At 41.7% G+C, this 24,159-nt stretch overlaps 1 protein-coding gene across 1 annotated transcript in view; it reads right to left on the reverse strand.

Moving 5' to 3' along the window:
* The window catches only part of LOC129649765 (phosphatidylcholine transfer protein-like), an 89,261-nt gene that overhangs the window by 58,369 nt on the left and 6,733 nt on the right, over nt 1-24,159 (reverse strand). The window contains exons 2-6 of the mRNA XM_055577565.1: nt 15,407-15,521; nt 11,736-11,815; nt 10,140-10,311; nt 9,086-9,153; nt 7,908-7,954 (exon numbers count right to left, since the gene is read on the reverse strand). Of these exons, the coding sequence (XP_055433540.1) occupies nt 7,908-7,954; nt 9,086-9,153; nt 10,140-10,311; nt 11,736-11,815; nt 15,407-15,521 (482 nt within the window). The remainder of the gene's footprint in view (nt 1-7,907; nt 7,955-9,085; nt 9,154-10,139; nt 10,312-11,735; nt 11,816-15,406; nt 15,522-24,159) is intronic.

Consider the following 24,159-nt stretch of genomic DNA (forward strand, 5'->3'; position numbering starts at 1 on the left):
GCCACCCCATGAATCGCAGCACGCCAGGCCTCCCCGTCCATCACCATCTCCCGGAGTTCACTCAGACTCACGTCCATCGAGTCAGTGATGCCATCCACCCATCTCATCCTCTGTCGTCCCCTTCTCCTCTTGCCCCCAATCCCCCCCAGCATCAGAGTCTTTTTCAATGAGTCAACTCTTCGCATGAGGTGGCCAAACTATTGGAGTTTCAGCTTTAGCATCATTCCTTCCAAAGAAATCCCAGGGCAAATGTCCATCAGAATAGACTGGTTGGATCTCCTTGCAGTCCAAGGGGGCTCTCAAGAGTCTTCCCAACACTACAATTAAAAAGCATCAATTCTTTGGTGCTCAGCCTTCTTCACAGTCCAACTCTCACATCCATACATGACCACTGGAAAACCAAAGCCTTGACTAGACGGACCTTTGTTGGCAAAGTAATGTCATGCTTTTCAATATGCTATCTAGGGTGGTCATAACTTTCCTTCCAATGAGCAAGCATTTTTTAATTTCATGACTGCAGTCACCATCTGCAGTGATTTTGGAGTCCCCCCAAAATAAAGTCTGACACTGTTTCCACTGTTTCCCCAACAATTTCCCATGAAGTGAAGGGACCGGATGCCATGATCTTGGTTTTCTGAATGTTGAGCTTTAAGCCAACTTTTTCACTCTCCACTTTCAATTTCATCAAGAGGCTTTTGAGTTCCTCTTCACTTTCTGCCATAAGGGTGGTGTCATATGCATATCTGAGGTTATTGATATTTCTCCCAGCAATCTTGATTCCAGCTTGTGTTTCTCCAAGTCCAGCGTTTCTCATGATGTACTCTGCATAGACGTTAAATAAGCAAGGTGACAATATACAGCCTTGAGGTACTCCTTTACCTATATGGAACCAGTCTGTTGTTCCATGTCCAGCTCTAACTGTTGCTTCCTGACCCGCATATAAATTTCTCAAGAGGCAGATCAGGTGGTCTGGTATTCCCATCTCTTTCAGAATTTCCCACAGTTTATTGTGATCCACACAGTCAAAGGCTTTGGCATAGTCAATAAAGCACAAATAGATGTTTTTCTGGAACTCTCTTGATTTTTCCATGATCCAGCAGATGTTGACAATTTGATCTCTGGTTCCTCTGCCTTTTCTAAAACCAGCTTAAACATCAGGAAGTTCACAGTTCACATATTGCTGAAGCCTGGCTTGGAGAATTTTGAGCATTACTTTACTAGCATGTGAAATGAGTGCAATTGTGTGGTAGTTTGAGCATTCTTTGGCATTGCCTTTCTTTGGGATTGGAATGAAAACTGACCTTTTACAGTCCTGTGGCCACTGCTGAGTTTTCCAAATTTGCTGGAATATTGAGTGCAGCACTTTCACAGCATCATCTTTCAGATTTGAAATAGCCCCACTGGAATTCCATCACCTCCACTAGTTTTGTTTGTAGTGATGCTTTCTAAGGCCCACTTGACTTCACATTCCAGATGTCTGGCTCTAGGTCAGTGAACACACCATCGTGATTATCTGGGTCGTGAAGATCTTTTTTGTTCAGTTCTTCTGTGTATTCTTGCCATCTCTTCTTAATATCTTCTGCTTCTCTTAGGTCCATACCATTTCTGTCCTTTACCGAGCCCATCTTTGCATGAAATGTTCCCTTGGTATCTCTAATTTTCTTGAAGAGATCTCCAGTCTTTCCCATTCTGTTGTTTTCCTCTATTTCTTTGCATTGATCGCTGAAGAAGGCTTTCTTATCTCTTCTTGCTATTCTTTGGAACTCTGCATTCAGATGCTTATATCTTTCCTTTTCTGCTTTGCTTTTTGTTTCTCTTCTTTTCACAGCTATTTGTAAGGCCTCCCCAGACAGCCATTTTGCTTTTTTGCATTTCTTTTCCATGGGGATTGTCTTGATCCCTGTCTCCTGTACAATGTCACGAGCCTCATTCCATAGTTCATCAGGCACTCTATCAGATCTAGGCCCTTAAATCTATTTCTCACTTACACTATATAATCATAAGGGATTTGATTTAGGTCATACCTGAATGATGTAGTGGTTTTCCCTACTCTCTTCAATTTAAGTCTGAATTTGGCAATAAGGACTTCATGATCTGAGCCATAGTCAGCTCCTGGTCTTGTTTTTGCTGACTGTATAGAGCTTCTCCATCTTTGGCTGCAAACAACATAATCAATCTCATTTAGGTGTTGACCACCTGGTGATGTCCATGTATAGAGTCAATTGAGGAAATATGTCAGATCAGCTTCCTATCTTAACACTCAGTCCCAGGTCATTCAGTGTCGTTGAACAGAGCAAATTAATTTCTTTCCACTGGGTAGGCAATTTCCACAGTGTCTTTCAGTTGTCCCCCTCCCCCCAGTATCTTTCAACTGGGGGCCAGATACCTATTCAGATCACATCAGTCACTCAGTTGTGTCCGACTCTTTGCGACCCCATGAATCACAGCACGCCAGGCCTCCCTGTCCATCACTAACTCCCGGAGTTTACTCAGACTCATGTCCATCGTGTCAGTGATGCCATCAAGCCATCTCATCCCCTGTCGTCCCCTTCTCCTCCTGCCCCCAATCCCTCCCAGCATCAGAGTCTTTTCCAACGAGTCAACTCTTCGCATGAGGTGGCCAAACTACTGGAGTTTCAGTTTTAGCATATTTCCTTCCAAAGAAATCCTAGGGCTGATTTCCTTCAGAATGGACTGATTGGATCTCCTTGCAGTCCAAGGGAATCTCAACAGTCTTCTCCAACACCACAGTTCAAAAGCATCAATTCTCGGCACTAGCCTTCTTCACAGTCCAACTCTCACATCCATACATGACCACAGGAAAAACCATAGCCTCGACAACACAAACCTTTGTTTGCAAAGTAATGTCTCTGCTTTTGAATATGCTATCTAGGTTAGTCATAACTTTCCTTCCAAGGAGTAAGTGTCGTTTAATTTCATGGCTGCAGTCACCATCTGTAGTGATTTTTGAGCCGAGAAAAATCAAGTCTGACACTGTTTCCACTGTTTTTCCAAGCCAGTCTTCAGCAGTATGTGAACCGTGAACTTCCTGATGTTCAAGCTGGTTTTAGAAAAGACAGAGGAACCAGAGATCAAATTGCCAACATCCGCTGGATCATTGAAAAGGAAAGAGAGTTTCAGAAAATCATCTATTTCTGCTTTATTGACTATGCCAAAGCCTTTGACTGTGTGGATCACAATAAACTGTGGGAAATTCTGAAAGAGATGGGAATACCAGACCACCTGATCTGCCTCTTGAGAAATTTTTATACAGGTCAGGAGGCAACAGTTAGAACTGGACATGGAACTACAGACTCGTTCCAAATAGGAAAAGGAGTTCGTCAAGGCTGTATATTGTCACCCTGTTTATTTAATTTATATGCAGAGTACATCATGAGAAACGCTGGACTGGAAGAAACACAAGCTTGAATCAAGATTGCTGGGAGAAATATCAATAACCTCAGATATGCAGGTGACACCACCCTTATGGCAGAAAGTGAAGAGGAACTCAAAAGCCTCTTGATGAAATTGAAAGTGGAGAGTGAAAAAGTTGGCTTAAAGCTCAACATTCAGAAAACCAAGATCATGGCATCCGGTCCCTTCACTTCATGGGAAATAGACGGGGAAACAGTGGAAACAGATACCTCTTATAGACCACCAAATAGAGCTCAGGATCATAAACCTATAAGCGAGATGCAAGAACCAAGACAGACTCACTCTAAATCATGTGAACTCTCTGAGAAGGTGGATGGGCACAGAAGGTCTCTTGATACCAACCTCGGGTTCTTCATAAAGTTCAGAAGAGGGCTACAAGTCTGCTCTGGGTCTCTTTGTTGATTGCCAAAGGTGTCAACAACAACAAAAAAGCACCATGTGAGAGCTGTGAGTTTAGTTTTACTTGAGACAAAATGAGAACTATAGCCCAGGGTTCAGCCTCTCGGATATCTCTGAGGAACTGCTTTGAAAAGTAGGCAAGGGAGGTCAATATATATGTGATTTTAGTGAAGGGGGATACGTGAAGTCAAGCAAACATTTTGGCAGAGGGTTTCCACTAGTCTCAGAAAGATTGCTGCTATTCATGTGGAACAGATGTCCAATAATAGTCTTAGTGATTTTCTAGATATAAGAAAAAGCAAGAAATTGGGCTAATAAAATCTTCTCCTGAAAATGTCCAACTATGCAAAAACCAAAGCACCGAATGCTTCATTCCTAATTTCTGCCCTGAACTCCTTGCAAGGTCTATTGAAGGGCAGTTACTGCAGTAACTGGGGTGTTCACTCTTGTAGTGCCAGGTGGCGAGTGATAATTTTTAGTTGGCAAAGGAAAAACAAAAAGATTCGTTTTATAGATGAAGGAATGTTTTATAGTAATTTAATTGGCTCCTATTGCTGAACCATTTCTTGGTGAGAAGTTTGGGCATAAGTTCAGTTCAGTTCAGTCACTCAGTCATGTCCGACTATTTGGGACCCCATGAATCGCAGCACACCAGGCCTCCCTGTCCATCGCCAACTCCCGGAGTTCATTCAGACTCACGTTCATCAAGTCAGTGATGCGATCCAGTCATCTCATCCTCTGTCGTCCCCTTCTCCTCCTGCCCCCAGTCCCTCCAAGCATCAGAGTCTTTTTCAATGAGTCAAGTCTTCGCATGAGGTGGCCAAAGTACTGGAGTTTCAGCTTTAGCATCAGTCCTTCCAAAGAAATCCCAGGGCTGATCTCCTTCAGAATGGACTGGTTGGATCTCCTTGCAGTCCAAGGGACTCTCAAGAGACTTCTCCAACACCACAGTTCAAAGGCATCAATTCTTCGGCACTCAGCTTTCTTCACAGTCCAACTCTGACATCCATACATGACTACTGGAAAAACCATAGCCTTGACTAGATGGACTTTGTTGGCAAAGTAATGTCTCTGCTTTTCAATATGTTATCTAGGGTGGTCATAACTTTCCTTCCAAGGAGTAAGTGTCTTTTAATTTCATGGCAGCAGTCACCATCTGCAGTGATTTTGGAGGCCTAAAAAATAAAGTTTGACACTGTTTCCACTGTGTCCCCATCTATTTCCCATTAAGTGATGGGACCAGATGCCATGATCTTCGTTTTCTGAATGTTGAGCTTTAAGTCAACATTTTCACTCTCCTCTTTCACTTTCATCAAGAGGCTTTTTAGTTCCTTTTCACTTTCTGCCATAAGGGTGGTGTCATCTGCATATCTGAGGTTATTGATATTCTCCAGGCAATCTTGATTCCAGCTTGTGTTTCCTCCAGTCCAGCGTTTCTCATGATGTACTCTGCACAGACGTTAAATAAGCAGGCTGACAATATACAGCCTTGACGAACTCCTTTTCCTATTTGGAATCAGTCTGTTGTTCCATGTCCAGTTGTAAGTGTTGCTTCCTGACCTGCATACAGGTTTCTCAAGAGGCAGGTCAGGTGGTCTGGTATTCCCATCTCTTTCAGAATTTCCCACAGTTTATTGTGATCAACACAGTCAAAGGCTTTTGCATAATCCATAAAGCAGAAATAGATGTTTTTTTCTGGAACCCTCCTGCTTTTTCGATCATCCAGCAGATATTGGCAATTTGATATCTGGTTCCTCTGCCTTTTCTAAAACCAGCTTGAACATCTGGAAGTCCATGGTTCATGTATTGCTGAAGCCTGGCTTCGAGAATTTTGAGCATTACTTTACTAGCATGTGAGATGAGTGCAATTGTCCGATAGTTTGAGCATTCTTTGGCATTGCTTTACTTTGGGATTGGAATGAAAACTGACCTTTTCCAGTCCTGGAAAAGGCCTGCTTTTCCAGGTGGCCACTGCTGTTTTCCAAATTTGCTGGCATATTGAGTATAGCATTTTAACAGCATCATCTTTCAGGATTTGAAATAGCTCCATTGGAATTCCATCACCTCCACTAGCTTTGTTCATAGTGATGCTTTCTAAGGCCCACTTGACTTCACATTCCAGAATGTCTGGCTCTAGGTGAGTGATCACACCTTGGTGATTATCTGGGTCGTGAACATCCACTTTGTACAGTTCTTCTGTGTATTCCTGCCAACTCGTCTTAATATCTACTGCTTCTGCTAGGTCCATACCATTTCTGTCCTTTATCGAGCCCATCTTTGCATGAAATGTTCCCTTGATATCTCTAATTTTCTTGAAGAGATCTCTTGTCTTTCCCATTCTGTTTCCTGACCGCGGACGTGGGGTACTTCCTCTCGGCCGTGCTCTCTGCGCCGTCGCAGCTGCCTGCGCTCCATGCCCCATTGCAGCCGCCCACGCTCTGCTTTGCGCCTTGCCGGAGCAGCCATGAAGAGATACCCCACATCCAAGGTAAGAGAAACCCAAGTAAGACGGTAGGTGTTGCAAGAGGGCAGACACACTGAAACCATAATCACAGAAAACTAGTCAGTCTAATCACACTAGGACCACAGCCTTGTCTAACTCAATGAAACTAAGCCATGCCTGTGGGGCCACCCAAGTTGGGCGGGTCATGGTGGAGAGGTCTGACAGAATGTGGTCCACTGGAGAAGGAATGGCAAACCACTTCAGTATTCTTGCCTTGAGAACCCCATGAATAGTATAAAAGTTTGGGCATAGAACCAGATTAAAATGAGGGTATTTTCAGTGTTTTTGTAGCACCACTCAATTGTCCTTGTAAAATAGGTTTATTTACCAAATATTATCCCTGATCACATGAATCTGGAAAACATTTGGATTAGTTTCTATAATTCTGATAGTACACTTGATTTGTGTATTTCTTGTTGAACTTCAAGTCAATTACTGGAGCCTGTAAAAAAAACTTTGGAAATATCATTCAGAAATACAAAAAATTCATTAGAGCATATAGATAGAGAAAGAAATAAACAGATATGATAATATGAAACTCAGTGGTTTATAAAAGAAGATTTGGGTCCATTGTGATTTTGGAAGATGGAGTAAATCAAGGTTATCTGCTCAGATAGTTTTTTACTAATATTTCCAAGTGAGACTTTTAAGATGTTTCCTACTTCTAATTATCAAAATGGACTTTTTCTTTCCTTCTTATGAGATTCCTTTGTATCCTAGGGAAGACTATGTAGAATATTTATATCTCAAGGACACAAAGAAAGAATGGAAGTTGCACCAGGGACTTTTGTTCCTTAAGTTCATAACTTTTAGAATATCTGCAAACATTTTGAGATGAAAAGGGTACATTTGGGCACTGGTAAAAAGGACAAGTGGGCTTTGAATTCTTCCTAGAGCCTCCTTTTCAGTTATAATAAAGGCCTGGTTTGTAAGATAATATAGGTTTCTTTAATTCCTCAAAGAATTGAATGGCAACTTGAACAATATGGAGGACACCCCACCCATCCATCTTTATTATCCTCAGTTTGCTTCTTTACATCAGGGAGAAGATCTGCAACTAAGATGGAAATCAAAAGATTCCTATGTTCTCAACCTAGAGGGGTGGGATGGGGAGGGAGATGGGAGGGAAGTTCAAAAGGGAGGAGATATATATATATGCCATTCATGTTCAGGTTTGACAGAAAATGACAAAATTCTGTAAAACAATTATCTTTCAATAAGAAAATATATTATATATAAAAAAAGATTCCTATGTTCTTGATTTAGAATTGTATGTCTTTGGAGCATTTTGGTACGTCCATCCACAAAAAGCTCTGAGTTTTTCTTCAAGGGTTTTCCGAATCTGACCCACATTCTACAGTGAAACAAGGCAGGCTGTCCCAGAGTGAGGAGAATGGGAAAGGAAGCTAGGCATCAGGCTGGCACCCTTGGGCACAAGGTGCTGGAGTGTGTGCAGGCTTCTGAGATGGAAAAATGACAGACATCCTGAGCAGCAGTAGTTGAGGCACTTGCAGGGACATCATTCATGAATAAAAAGCTCCTAAATCTCTCTTAGGTTCTCCCCGGGTACCTCAGGCAGGCATCCTCCAGGTCAGCCAGGAAGCCAGGAATTCCATTCTGCAAAGAAAAGGAGATTGTCATTATTCTGTACTAACAGCAACTACTCTTGATTCTCAGGATGTGGCAAAGGTGAAGCAAGATGCCTTGGGGAATAATAAATATGATAATAGGGCTCCTGGTAAGATTTCAACAGAATGTTGTTACTGATGATGAAAAAGGTAAGACTCCGGGCACAGGTAAGATAGAGGCCACAGGTTTCAGACCTTGCATATTTTAGCTTTTGCTAGTAGAAAGCTAAGACAAGTCTAAGACACTATTTTTGAAAAGAAAAAGAAAACTCAGGAAATGGGACTGGGCTGGGCTGTGCGATTTTTCCAAGAAGATGAAAGAAAGGACTTGCTTTACAAAATTAGAAATTGGTAAGAATTGGGAGCAAGAGGCAGGATATGGCATCCCTTACTGTTGAACATTGCCCAGACTTTCCCCAAATGTTGTTTTGGTTACTCCTTCTCTACATTGTGGAAATATCCATCCCCGTGTATTTTTTTGTTTGTTTTTTTTTGTTTGTTTGTTTTTTTGGAGGGGAGAAACTGACAGCTTCCCTAGATTACATAGTCAGAAGTAGGGACCAGAATTCAAAATATGATGTGTTTTACTCAAGTTTGTGTACTTTTTCACTCTCCCTGTGAATTGGTGAGCCACCAGCCCGTAAGTAGGACACAAAGCACACTGAATGGTCTCCAGGAGTGATCTGCATACCACTGAAGTCCCTTCTCCTTATAGAAAGAAAACACAAAAATGAAACTGGAGGCTTCCCCAGGCTTGAGCATATCTCATTGTCTCCCAAGCCATGTTGGCCTAACTCCTCCATAAGCAGATACAGGGTCCACAAGCACCCTTGTTCCTACAAGGACCAGGTTATTGTCCAAAGGTTCCAGAGAGTGATGCTGGTGGGATCTTGGTGGGAAAGTAGTGGAGAGCTGATATTCCAGGTAAAGATTTTAGTCTGTTGTCCCAACCTCAGTCCTGGGTGTTGGCAACCCCAGTCCTAACCAGAGTCAGTCAACCATGCTGCTTCGTAAAAGAGCATCATGAGGCCTGAGACTGCACATCTCTTCAGTCTAACAGCCCCACAGGGTAAGTCAACATTTGTCAAGCACGCTTCCCCCCTGCCTCTGGGGGTCTCACCTTGACAAGCAAGTTGATGAGCCAGGATGGAATCCAGCCACCAGGGTTTACGAAGCAGTAAATAAATACTAGAGAGGGAAAGAAGGGACAATTCAAAAGGAGAAAAAAATACAGCAGCAAACATCCAGGTTTACATTCAGGCCAGGAAATTAAGGAGGGAGGTAACACACAATTCAAGTGGCCTCTCCCATCTCCTTTATGGGACACTTATATACACACTTTGGCAAACAGTCAAAGCACATTCTGCTGCTATTTATTAAACCCATGGCAAGTGCTAGATGGGGAGGGCATGGCAATCCACTCCAGTATTCTTGCCTGGAGAATCCTCATGGACAGAGGAGCATGGGGGGCTACAGTCCATATGGTTGGACATGACTGAAGTGACTTAGCATAGCATTGCATAGCATAACATAAGTGCTAGATATTTGGATATATATCTCACTTAGTTATTTCTCAATTATCTTAATTATAAACGTTGATAAAATTAAACTCCAGTTTATAAATGATAAAACTGAGACTTGGAAGAGTGGGGTGATGCATCCAAAGCGGCAGATCTAACACACACCAGAACAACTGATCAGATTTCCCTGCCGTCTACAGGCCACGCCCATTCCAGTCCAGCAGGTGGCCACGTAAACCCTCCCAGATTCTCTCCTGAGTATGGAACTCAAGGCAGACAGGTCCTGAGCCCCTCAGTTTTTGCTGAGTGAGAGGTACCTCCTCAGAGACGGTCCCACCAGCCTTCCTGCTCACCTCCAGCCAGAATGTGCAGAACAAGAGCAGCCTGAAGTCAATTCCTAAACCTTGTGGTTCACTTCCATGTTCTGATTTCATTTGCACAATGCAAGAGTAAGTAAAAAATAGATTGATCAGATTTAAACATCCACCTTGCATTGTAGCCAAACTTCAGGGGTGGATTGAGTCTCCTCTGTTTCCTCTGAAGCCATGCCCAGTTCTCTGACCTCAGGGGAAATGCATCCTGCATTTCCTGAGCCTCACAGTCACCGCAGCCTTCATAGGGCGCGCCACACACCAACTGCTGCCTTCCTTTTACCTTTGCTCCGGTTATGGCCAGCGCTCTCCACGGCCAGCTTCACCTGGCACTGGCTCACCCGGATGAAGCCTGGCCTCTCTGGAAACTGTGGCAGCGAGGTGCCCTTGGCCAGGACCACCTGAATCTTCCGCCCTCTGAAGTCCAGTTCTCGCCTCTGCTTCACATAGACGCACTATACTGCCAGTCAAGGCAAGGCCAGAGTCAAACCTCTCAGATGGATAAAAGGAAAGCCCACAAGTCAGAAGCAAAAGGCAATTGTTTTGTTGCCTCCACTTGGTGTTTGCTCCCTTAATCTGCCAGTTCACTTCCTGCTTGGTCTGCCTAACTTCCCTGCAGAGCCCTGTCACTCCCACCTGCTGTTCTCTTTTCATAGCAGGCGTGGTGTACATACTCAGCTCCCAGCTGGTCTCTGACTCTTTGTGACCCCATGGACTGTAGCCTGACAGGTTCTTCTGTCCATAGGATTTCCCAGGCAGGAATACTGGAGTGGGTTGCCATGTCCTCCTCCAGGGAATCTTCCTGACCCAGGGCTCAAACCCACAGCTCTCCTGCATATCTTGTACTGGCAGGCAGATTCTTCACCACTGAGCCCCCTGGGAAGCTCAAGAGCATGCATTACCCACCTATCAATGATTCTTTGCTGCTCTAATTATGAGGGGAACCCACTCCTCCTTTCTCCAATAAAGCAATGAGATCTCAGAGGATTGGTCATTTATCAGCTGTGATCCTGGGTAACTTAATTTTTCTGAGATTCAGCTTCACTGCGCAAGAAAAGAGAGGAACACTGCCTGTAGACAGGCTTGGTGGGGGCATTGGAGAAAGACTGGAGCAGAATCTCACGCAGGAAACAATGGTTCCTCTCCTTGCTCTCTGTCCTCCCCTTAAGCCCTAATCATTGACCTCTGGGCACAGAGGATGCTCAGGCAAGGTTACTTCCACCTGGTGACCACAGGAAGATATGTGGATATCCAAATAGTAGTAGGCAAATGTCCTCACTGGTTCTGGTTCACCAAGAGTAATATAATCATTTTCATCGCAATAAAGATTCACAGACCAGCCACCATGTCTAAGGCACTATTACAGGGAAGGTAATTCAATGTTAAGAAACTGAGCAGGAAACACACACACACAGGGTCCTGAGCCAATGCTGGGGGAGGAGGGGCGGTGGAGAGAGCTGGAAACGTGGGGCCCGAGTTCCATCCCCGAATCGGCTGCTCACCGCCTGACTGTGTGCCTCGGTCACCTTAACTTTCTGGGGCCCGGCTTCCTCCTCTACAGACTGAGGGAGTGTATTGAATACTCTGAAGGAAAAGTTGTTTTCAGGCCCCCAAATCTGTGGTACAAGGATTTTCTAGGAAAAATCTCAGGAAAGTATGTGCTGCCTTCCCACAATTATAGATGCTCCATGTCGTCAGACCCAGAAATCACACTGAGATCTCTGAAAGCTACACAAGAACCAACAGCTTTAGCAGATGCTTATGCAAGAGTCAAAGACAATGTTGTCCACACCTTCTGGATATACCACCATTGAGTCACAGCCATGAAGAACAAAGACAGTTAGAAAGCTGAATAATAGTATGCATTCGAAAAGGATACATCTCTGCTGGACACAAAAAAAGGGAACTCCATTTTCATGTAGGTCACTGTTTCTCCATTGCATTCTGTTTCATAGGCTTCTATTAGACAAAGCAAAACAAACAAACAAACAAACAAAAAAACAACACAAAAGACGTTATTGCATCTGGAAGTCCCTTTGGCTTCAATTCACAAGAAGCTTTGATATGACAACCCTGTAGGGTGATAAACCACTAACTCACGAGGCATTGAATTTTAGAGAAAGGCAGATATTTAGAACCACTGCAATCTTGTTGTCCAGAGACAGTGTCTGGTAGATAGAATAACACAGTAAAAACAAAAGAATCCAACAAAACTTGTTCATTGTATACCACAAACAACATCCTAAGAGAATGCAGTGAAACAAAATTAGGCATCCAAAAATAAATTTTCAAGTTCTAAAATCTTGGTAATCATCAGATGACACTGCAGTGCCAATAATTTTTCTGTTGTAACCTTTCTCCTCATCTTAAATTTTGTGACATATTACAGGTGTCCTGGAACTGAGCAATGCAGATTAGAAATGAAGTTTCAAGAGAGGTTAGTGTCCCTCAGAAAAAGCTAGAAAGTGGCTTAACTATGTTAACTGTAAGATGCTTGCCTCTCTACCGTGTTGCTTTATCTCATAGTTACAGGGACCAAATCTCCTTAATATCCACCATGCTACTGTGTGCAAATAGCATCGGCTCTTGGAGAGAGAGCAAAGCGATGCTATGAAGTGCACAGCCTCTGCCCTCAAGCTGTGTGGGAAGCTTCTAACTAACCATTTAGAAGAGGAGCCAAGCCTAAGCTTCTGAAGGAACCAAGAGAATCCCTAGAGAAGGTGCTGACAGCTCAGAAAGGTGTTATTTAATTCAGCTTTTGAAAGAAAGAAAACCTATTAGAAGCAGAACATGGAGTAAAGAATTTATCAGTCCATACTACAAGAGGTTGAAGATGACCTTGAAAGAAAAGGAATGAGTGGACATCTGCTGCTTTTGCCTGCTCTGCTATGACTCTCCCATTCTTGCACCAGAATCTCATTCTCCTTCAGAGCATCACCTTTTACCTTCTTCCCCACTATGTAGTTTAAGCAGGACTGTTCAGTTCAGTTCAGTAGCTCAGTCGTGTCTGACTCTGAGACCCCATGGACCGCAGCACGCCAGGCCTCCCTGTCCATCATCAACTCCCAGGGTTTACTCAAACTCATGTCCATTGAGTTGGTGATGCCATCCAACCATCTCATCCTCTGTCCTCCCCCCACCTTCAATCTTTCCCAGCATCAGGATCTTTTCAAATGAGTCAGCTCTTTGCATCAGGTGGCCAAAGTATTTGAGTTTCAGCTTCAACATCAGTCCTTCCAAGGAACACTCAGGACTGTTCTCCTTTAGGATGGACAGGTTGGATCTCCCCACAGTCCAAGGGACTCTCAAGAGTCTTCTCCAACACCACAGTTCAAAGGCATCAATTCTTCGGTGCTCAGCTTTCTTTATAGTCCAACTCTCACATCCATACATGACTACTGGAAAAAAGATAGCTTTGACTATGTGGACTTTCGTTGGCAAAGTAATGTCTCTGCTTTTTAATATAATGTCTAGGTTGATCATCACTTTCCTTCCAAGGAGTAAGCGTCTTTATATTTCATGGCTGCAGTCACCATCTGCAGTGATTTTTGGAGCCCCCCCAAAATAAAATCAGCCACTGTTTCCAAATCTATTTTCCATGAAGTGATGGGGCCAGATGCCATGATCTTCATTTTCTGAATGTTGAGCTTTAAGCCAACTTTTTCACTCTCCTCTTTCACCTTCATCAAGAGGGTTCTTCACTTTCTGCCAGAAGGGTGGTGTCCTCTGCATATCTGAGGTTATTGATATTTCTCCCAGGAATCTTGATTCCAGCCTGTGCTTCATCCAGCCCAGCATTTCTAATGATGTACTCTGCATATAAGTTACATAAGCAGGGCGACAATATACAGCCTTGACATACTCCTTTCCTGATTTTGAAGCAGTCTGTTATTCCATGTCCAGTTTTAACTGTTGCTTCCTGACCTGCATACAGATTTCTCAAGAGGTAGGTCAGGTGGTCTGGTATTCCCAGACTGACTCAGTGTTAATTTCAGGGCTGGGAAAATGAGCAGAACATGGTCACAGTGATTAGTTCAGGGAAGGCATATGTGGACAGAATCCTGGCTTGCCACTCTCGCAAGTTTAGGCCCAAAAGTGGCTTTGTAAAGTTCTCAGGTAGCTTATAGAAGATCTGGGAGGACCAGAGTTAGGTTAAGAACCTCAGGATGATTCCAGAAAAGACAAACTACTGCAGCCTCTGGACCATACTCCATAGTGTGGATTGTTGATGGCAAGTACCACACATCAGAGGCTTTGTAAATGGCTACAGCACATGACTGAATCACAACTGGCAGGGAGATGGACAGAGAACATCTGGCTTCTCCCTCGAATATACGGCACCACCATTCCCCATAAAGTAAGAGTAGCTGAAAATAGTATGTGGCCCTAAACCATGACAAGCATGCTGAAGGAAATAATATATGATCCAGGCTGAGGCGATAAGAGCCAATCCTGAGACTCTGGATGCCATCAGTAGGAAAGTTCCTGTTCCTCTGGGGTTGTGTACTTGGTTAGAATGTTAGCCTGCATCTTCTGGTGGCCTCTCTGTATGACACAGAATCTGCCTGAGAATGTGGTCAATACAGAAGAAGGCAGAGTCCAGCTGGAGAATGAACTATTATGTGCAGCTATCCTGGAAGCCAGACAACTGTGGATTTTCAATGTCATGAACCAATAAATGCTTTTTCCTTTCATTACACTGCAATTTGCTAGCTTTTCTTCCTTGCAACCAGCATTCCTAACCACAGCAAGTGCCTGTCAGGGTTTCTGGCCCCTGGGCTAGCTGTGTCTATTCCATTGTGCCTGGGACAGCAGACATCACTCCCCACTCTAAGTGCCAGAAAGATCCCCTATCTAATGCCACTCATAATTCTCCATCATTTCTGGGAAAAAATTAAGAAGTGTAGCCAGGTGACCAGCCTAGGCCCCTGGGTCTCTGGACTCTCCTCCCGGGCTAATTACAGATTCTGCTACCCCAACAACCCAAAAGCACCCAACTGCTCACAGATTAAAAAAAAAAAAAATCATTTTGTTTCATGCCTTCTTCATTTTACTCATACTTTCCCTGGGCCAAACGTCCTTAACCCACTCACCCTTCACTTTTCACCTCACCATGTATATATATTCTTGCTGTTTATAAAACGTTGATTCAATTTGTCAAATAAAGCTCAGACACCACTTTCTCCAAGAAGTCTTCCATGCTCTTCCAGGTGTATATGTGTGTGTGTGTATATATATATATGTGTGTGTGTGTGTGTGTGTGTGTATATATATATATATATATATATATATATATATGTATATGATGACAACAAACTTTTAATAAGTTCAAACAGAAGCAAACAGGAGAGTGAATCTATTAAAGTATAAAAAGGAAGTCCTAGAAATATTGAAGGCCTATTTCAGCGCAGCACCTCAGATATTTAAGCCAAAATTTAAAATGAAACATAGTATAATAGAAAGTAAACCTATTGATCTCTGCTGGTTAGAGAAAATAGCAATAGATTCTACCTTCTAATTGATTTTTTTAAAGGAATACATGTCACTCACCTGTAACTTGTGGGATCTGCCGTCTTATATAGCCTAAATCCATACCGATATCTACAAGTAGATCTGGTGGAGCTCTCAGAGTACCAATGAACTTATACTCATAAAGTCCAGTTGGCTGTAAAATGAGAACAAATAGAAACAGCCTATTGATTCCCAAGTTGCTATTACACAGCATATGAAAAATAGTTGCTTGTGCCATCTCATTACTGGGCATCTCCCATGCAGTCTTGGAAATGCAATGGTGAAAAAACAGGTGAAGAGCTTGCTGATCTTGCTCTCATAGTTCTATTTGTTCTTTGCCACAGGTGCTGGTGATAGCTATCCAGGTAATTTAAGTAGGATAAAAGAAGGTTATGTGATAAATGGTATCTAGTTTTGGGGGGCTGGTGGTTTGCATATCACCAGGTGTTCAGGGAATGTCTTTATGAGGGATTTATCAGAAGAGTTTCTTCTGAGTATTAGAAGGAGCTGGCCATGGGAAGATGAGAAAAGCCCATTCCTGGGAGAAGGGAGAAGGCCCACAGGCTGATGGATTGGTTGTCTTCCTCAAAGAACAGAAAGTCAGGGAGACCAGGGAACTGTGATGGGAAAGTGATAGGAGCTGCTGTCAGAGAAGTAGTGGGGGCTGGGTCCAGAGGACTTTGTGAACCAAGGCAGTGGGCACAAAGATTTTATTCTAGTAGCTATGGAAAGCCAGTCAATAACTTCAAATAGGGAAATTATTTTTTTTTTATTAGTTCTTGCTTCTTAGTAGAAAATAGAACATAAATGAGTAAGGAGATGGGTTAGAAGACCAGCACAATGATCCAGAGAAGAGAAGTTGACGACTGGCCAGAGCGGTAACAATAGTGATGGGGAGAAGTCAGTAATTTAGGGTAACATTTTGGAAGTAATGTCAGCAGAAATTGCTGACAGGTTGGCTGTAGAGACAGAGATAGCTAGAACAGATCTTCTAACATTTGCTTAAACAACCAGGTAGATGGGAGATCCATTTTCTGAGAGAGAGAAAGCTTGCAGAGGTGGTGACCTGTGGGCTGACCGAGAGTTCTACTTTGAGCATGTTGAGTTTGAAGTGCTTATTAAACACTCATGTGGAAATGTCACATAGGCAGAGTTCAGACTATTTTAGATAACCATGGGCCATAATGAAACTGAAAACATTATTGTTTTACCAATTCTAAGATGGAATTTTTCAGCAACTGTTTTTTTTTTTTTCTATAAAAAACTTGTGTATAAAAGAAAGAAAAAGGGATACATGTAGATAGAGAACAGATTTGTGGATACAACAGAAGAAGGAGAGGGTGGGACAAATTGAAAGAGTAGCATTGAAACATATACATATGTGAAATAGAAAGCTGGTTGAAGCTGTTGTAAAACACAGGGAGCTAAGCCTAGTGCTCTGTGACAACCTAGAGAGGAGGGATGAAGGGGTAGGAATGGAGGAGACGTACAAGAGGGAGGGGATATATGTATACTATGGCTGATTCATGCTGTTGTATTGTATTGCAGAAACCAACACAATATTGTAAAGCAATTATCCTCCAATTAAAAATTTTTTAAAAGATTAAAGAATGAAATGGGGGAAGAAACACCAGCTTCAAACCACACTAGTCCTTTTTATTCAGGAAAAAAAGATCATTTCTAAAGGTCTAAGTACAAGAGATTTTCCTTGTTTTCAAGCCATATTCTGTGAGGATGTAGGCTGGAGGGGATACACTTCACTCTCTGTACAATGGCAACTAATTCCTGACACCCCTGCCAAAAAGTTTATCGTACAATTCCTGACCCTCTTGGCAAAGGGTTCTTTGTTAAGATTAAACTAATGACTTAATTCCAGTACAGAAACAAACAAACAAAAGAAACAAAAATGAACCTTTTAAATGTACCTACACTTCCAGGTGCTAACGCAGTCCTAATGGCTAACCCCAGAGGAATGAACCTACATCCTTAAACACTGTTCCAAGAACTTATGTGAAGTCAAGTTGGAAACGTGAAAATCTTTCTAGAGATCCTGAGGCTTCAAGGGTCTCCTGACTTAGGTGGCATAACCATAATTCTCAGTTTAGGAATCTCAGATGTCTGTGAAAGTACCTGGCAGAAAATGGAAAGTAAAGTTGAAACTGAATTCATAAGGATGTTTCAGCTCTGAGAGCATGTGGCATTATACCAAGAGTCTCCAATCAGCAAATGAGAGACTGGTAGGTCTGACCTCCACACGTGCTGTGCCATGGATGCCCCACAGGAGGGAGGGATTCAAGAGAAAAGTCTTCTTTCTCTTGTCTCCTCCCATCAACTTCACAGAGGATGAGGCTTTATACCAGCACACATCTACACCCACACACGTTTTAGTTAGCTTGGGAAGACAAAGATTTAGCTTCTGTTCAGGAATAGTGTGGCCCCGTTTTCTATACCCAGTGAGCAAAAGGGATAGCTATGTGTAGAGATTATGATCTCCCCAACTTCACATGAATCAGCTTTGGTTGTCTGGATAAATGAAGACAAACTGCTTCCTGGAACTGGTTCACAGCCCTCCTGCATGTATTGATCATTTGAGCCCTTAGTGACTTCAGTCCTGTAATAGTACAGAAAAGAAAAAAGAAAGCCCTCAAGGAAGAGAAAAATAAAACAGTGTGATTTATGTGAATACCCAAGAATGAACGATCATGACAACTTTCTTTAAGCACTGTCTTCATGGCAGCACTGAGAAATGCCAGAACACCAGAGGACAAATTGTGGGATGACACATTTCCTTGTCTATCAATAAAATGTTCTTTACAGGTGTTTAGCAGCCCCATCCAAATTCTTGCATCAAAGAATCATTTCCTTTGAAAGAGGACCTCAGCAAGCATATTCACAACTTCATTTTGTCTTTGAAACAATAAAGTGAATTTTTATAACTATAAAAATAATTCATATTCATTAAGAAAAATTATAAAATGTGAAGAAAATTTAAATGGCATGTAATGCTAAAATCCACAAATCCCTAATTGCAATATATGATATATTGCTTCTCTTTTTACCATTTTTTATTGAAGTATAGTTGATTTACAATGTTGTATTAAATTCTGCTGTTTAGTAAAGTGACTCAGTTATAGATATACATACCTTCTTTTCCATGGTCTTTTCCATTATGTTTTAATTTATCACAGGATATTGAATGTAGTTCCTGAGCTATACAGTAGGGTTTTTTGTTCACCCGTCTTACACGTAAAAGTTTGCATCTGCCAGCCCCAAACTCCCAATCCTTCCCACCCCCGATCTATCTCCCCCAGACAACCACAAGTCTGTTCTCTATATCTGTTGGTCTGTTTTCATTGCATAAACATGCTCATTTGTGTTCTACTTTAGATTCCATATATAAGTGATAGCATATCACTTATAGGCTGAAGGACTGATGCTGAAGCTCCAACACTTTGGCCACCTGAGGCGAAGAACTGATTCCTTAGAAAAGACTCTGATGCTGGGAAAGATCGAAGGCAGGAGAAGAAGGGGATGACGAAGGATAAGATGGTTGGATGGCATCATTGACTTATGGACATGAGTTTGAGCAAATTCCAGGGTTGGTGATGGACAGGGAGGCCTGGCGTGCTGCAGTCCATGGGGTCTCAAAGAGTCGTACACGACTGAGTGACTGAATTGAACTGATTTTCTATACAGTGAGCAAAAGGGATAATTATGTATAGAAAAAAAGATCTTCTCAGCTTCCATGAGTTAGCTTTGGTTATCTGGACGCATGAAGACAAAGTGTTTCCTGAAATTAGTCCCCTTCCCTTCTGAATGTAGTTTCTGCGGTTAGTGACTTCACTCCAGTAATACCACAGAAAACAGAAAGCCCTCTAGAAAGAGAAAAATAGAGTGATGCAACTTACGTGAATACCCAAGTAGGAACTACTATGACAACTTCCTTTAAACAGTCCCTTCATGGCAGGACTGAGAAATGCCAGAACACCAGAGAAGCAAAATGCTTGGTGACACCTTTGCTAGTCCATCCATAAAATGTTCTTTTCAATCACAGAATAGCTCCACTCAAATTCCGGGTCAAAGCAATTTTTTACCCCTCATTTCCTTCAAAAGAAGGGGTTTGTTTCAAAAGAAACAAACTCACATTTTCTTTATGTCTCTTAAAAATGAAATTTTCATCATTATAAAAGTAAGTCATATTCATTGAGAAAAATTAGAAGATGCCAAAAATAATAAAGAAAACTAAAACATGTAACTTCATAATCCTCAAATACCAACAATATTTTGCATATTTTTGAGTAAATAAATATTTCTATGTGTTATAAAATGGGAGTAATTTAGTATAAACAGACTGTATTCCTATTTTTAACTACATCATTTTGAAACTGAGTGATCAGCTAATTTTATTATTCTGTAAGTTATTTCTGTTTCCATATATATATTTTCACAATTATGAACACTGCTGGAAAAATTATTCCAAATGGACAAACCTGGTTCATAATACTAACTTCCTCATTAGGCAAGCAAAATGTTTCTTCAGAGATCAATTTTAGGGTCAATGACATTAACATTTTAATGCTCTTTATACTTGTTATAAATCTTTAAGAAAGAATTTTACCTATTTATACTCTCACCAGTAGCAAAGAAACATCTCACCAGGACTGGGTACCACTGTTTGTACAAATAATTTAGTAGGAGGAAGCATAAATCTTAGTTTTATTTGGGCAATGTACTAATGTGTAAATCTCTTACAAATTAGAGATGTAATTCTGGTGCAAAATTTTTTGCAGATACATTTTGAAATTCTAACATTTCAATAAATGACTAAACAAGTATACTCAAAAGGTGCTTGGCTTTTCCTGAAGGTCCTCCAGGAAAACACTTCTAAGAATGGCTCAATTTCTGTATCCAAAGTAAAATGCAATGCATGCTTTTCTTTTTTACATTACTTTTAATTGCAGTATAGATGATTTACACTGTTGGGTTACTTTCTGCTGTACAGCAAAGTGAACTACTTGTACAAATATCCACTATTTTTAAGACCCTGATGTCAGAAAGATTGAGGGCAGGAGGAGAAGGGGGAGACAGAGAATGAGATGGTTGGATGGCATCATTGACTAAATGGACATGAGTTTAAGCAAACTCTGGAAGACAGTGAAGGACAGGAAACCCTGGTGTGCTGCAGTCCATGGGGTCACAAAGAGTTGGACACGACTGAACAACAGAAAAACAACATACTTTTCTAATGACTCACTGATTACAGGATACTGTGCTTTCCTACACCACAGGTGGTAAAAGAATTAGTCAGTGGTAGAGAATCAGTTGATACCATGTGTAGAATATAATTCCCAGAAGAAACGGGAGATTCATTATAGCATATACTCTCTTTCTTACTAAGAAAATTGCACAGCTGATAATTTTCCTCATCTCTTTTACAGGTAGAGGCAGCCATAAGACAATTCTTTCTTCTTTTGAATATGGGTATGATGTCTAGAGCTTAAGCAGCTATTTTGTGATTAAGAGACAATAAAAATGAGAAAGCAGAGTGAAAATATTCAGAGTTTTACTGACATTGTTGATCAAATGATTCAACGCCAGCAACTGCTAACCTCTGGACTACTGGCTAGGTGAGAAATACAAACCTCTCTTTGGGGACTTCCTTGGTGACTCAGCTGGTAAAGAATCTGCCTGCAATGCGGGAGACTGCGTTCGATCCCTGGATTGGGAAGATCCCCTGGAGAAGGGAATGGCTACCCACTCCAGTATTCTGCCCTGGAGAATTCCATGGACTGTACAGTTCAGGGGGTCCAAAGAGTCGGACACAACTGAGTAACTTTCACTTTTCACTTGTTTAAGACTTTGTTAATCCAGTTTTCTGTTACTTGCAGCTACAAGCAATCCTACTTATTACAAGTGGTTCTTATTGAGAATTTTATTTGAGCTCTGTGATCCTGAAAAACTACAGAGATTAAGAAACTCTCCCATGCTTTGTGTTTCAAAAAACAGCTATCACAAAACAATCACTTTTACACACACACACACACCCTTTCTTTATCTATCACAAGGCCAGACACAATACCTCAAAATTCCCTTTGTTGGTCCCACAAATGCTAAGCTACTAATTCCAAGGATCAATAGGCACAAAATGCCTGTTCACCAAACTAGTTAAGCATCTCCTTCCTCGAGACTCTAAATTTTGGCCCAGCCTCAGTCTAAGCAGCATCCAGCCCTGCTGAGAATGAACAGGCCTCAGGGTAAGACATTCTGTTCTATTCTTCAGCAGACCACCTTCACCTCACTTCCCCACATGTGGTTTCAGTCTTGCTGACTCCTCTCTCTCTGTTAAAAAAAAAAAAAAAAAAAAAAGATTTTTCTGCCTCTCTCCTGAGAAACTCATGGATCTTATGGTCAAAGTATTCTTCCTAATATAATATCCTCCAACTCTTAAAGTCCAGTCTAAACTTCAAGTCCAGGTTTGCTTTTTATTTGACATTAAAGTAGACTGACAAAATAGTACTGAGCAGACTTCTGAATAGTTCCAAGCATGTAAGACTATGTAATTCATTAAAATAGTACACAATACTACACTATGTAATTCATTAAAATAGTACAAAAATACATAAGCATTACTAAAACGAATAGTTAAGGAAGAGAAATAAGAGATAATGGACACAATTAATGGACACTGAACTGCAGCATATTTAATTCTGCATAGAAATCTGAAACTTCACACACTCTATTACAGAAAGTTCCACCTCCTTCTACTATGTACCACGCGGGGAAAAAAAACAGCAACAACCATCATGGGCCCACTATATTCTTGGGCCTGAGAAAACCGTCAGGCAAGGTGTACACTTGGCTTTCCAGCTTGGAATGGATTTGCCTTGGTGATCCGTCAGCGTCACTACAGCTGCCATGCATTCTGCGCTGGAAGCTGTCCAATCACTCTGCCCTAACTCTTTCAATAATACGAACATTTATTTCTCTAAACACAGTGCAGGTTCCAGTTTTAGGTTCACTATCTTGTGTAATCTCAACAGAGCCCTGTGGTATCAACAGGGACACTGGTGTCATGTCCCTATGACATGAAGCTCAGAGAGGTGACATACTTCCTCGAGTTCTACAGTTGGCTCGGGACAGCCAGAGAGAGGAGGACACCGTCCACTTCTTCTCCCCACGACGGCTCCTAATATGGCTCTACTCTCTCTGCACACTTGCTCCAAGCCACTGCTCCAACGACAAGCTAAGAATGTCAGTAAAGACGGCACAGGCTCTCAGAGCTGGAAGGAGTCTTAGATCCTTATGTAAAAAATGACAGAGACGCATCAAAAGGCAGCTGATGACTCCTGCTGGCAAAACCTGGATGGGAAACTTTCCTTCCAGTCCCTAACCCAGTGTTCTTGCCCCAGACCACCCAGAAAAATGCAAATCTGCAGAGACACCAAGTAGCTTGGTGGCTGTCTAAGACTGGGAACTGGAACAGGAGATGACTGCAAATGGGGAACAGGTTTCTTTGGGGATAACACAAATATTCGAAAATTAGACTCGGGGAAGGATGTGTGACTCCATAAACTTACTAAAAATTAGTGAACTATACATTTAAAATGAGTAAACTTTGAGGTACTTAAATGATACCTCAAGAAATACAGCTGTTAACACTAGAAGATAATGAAACTCACTCAAGGTCACACAAGTAACGAGCATGACCTGAAGCTCATTCATTGCAAAAGAACCTGGACCTGAAGCCAGCGATGTGACGGCAGAGTTCACAGCCTATGATCCCGCCTCCAAGCGTCACTGGCCTCTCCCAACATATTATTAGAGAAATAACAAGCTGTCAGAGTAGACAGAGCTGTGGCCAAGGTGACCGTGTGATTGACCATTCTAGTGGACAGTTCTGAGTGAAAGAGCTTTGTCATGTGTTTCACCAGGACAAGCATAATGCAGGTCTTGAAGGGTAGAGTAGAATATAGATCACCCTACTCACAGCAAACACCATTTAATTTACTAGGGGCTTCAAAATGTATCCTCTCATTGGATCCCTGGCACAACTCTGGCAGAAAAGGAATTATCTCCAACTTACACATGAGGAAGCTGAGACTCAGCTAGGGCCCTAGGTTCATAAATCCCAAAACCTCAGAGCAATTAAGCATCAGAACTGTATTTTAGACCAGGAGTTACTGAATCTGTCATGCTGTCTATTTTTCACAGTCCACAGCTAACAATAGTTTCTAGATTTCAAAGTGGTTATGTAAGGCAATATACAGCCTCTTAGTCTATAAAGCCTAAAGTAGTTTCTATTTGGCTCTTAACAGTAAAAAAAAAAAAAAATTTTCCAATCCCTGCTTTAGACCATTTCCGCCACCACTTCTTAAAAACATACAGTCCAGAAAAGCTCTGGATTACTAGAGTCATACTGCTACTCCACATGCAAGAGAGGAATCTTTGCATTATAAACCCCAAATATATTATGTTTTATTTTAAATCACATGTGGGTTTACCATTTAAGCTCAGACCACTCTTCAAAGTAAATCTGCTGATCTTGAGCACACCATACAGGATAAGCAACAACACTCTTAAACAAAACATATGCAAACTCAGAAAACCAAACAGAAAAAAATATCTTAAAAGAAGCTGTCAGGAAGGAATGGGCCATCATTTTACTTATAGAGGAATACCGATGATAATTATAGCAGATATCTCATCAGAAACCACTCTGCAAAAAAAGAAAAGGTAGGGTGAAATATATACTAAATCAATCACTGACCTAGAATTCTATATCCAATGAACCC

This window comes from Bubalus kerabau, chromosome 4 (assembly GCF_029407905.1).
Source record: "Bubalus kerabau isolate K-KA32 ecotype Philippines breed swamp buffalo chromosome 4, PCC_UOA_SB_1v2, whole genome shotgun sequence".
Lineage (NCBI taxonomy): Eukaryota > Metazoa > Chordata > Mammalia > Artiodactyla > Bovidae > Bubalus > Bubalus kerabau.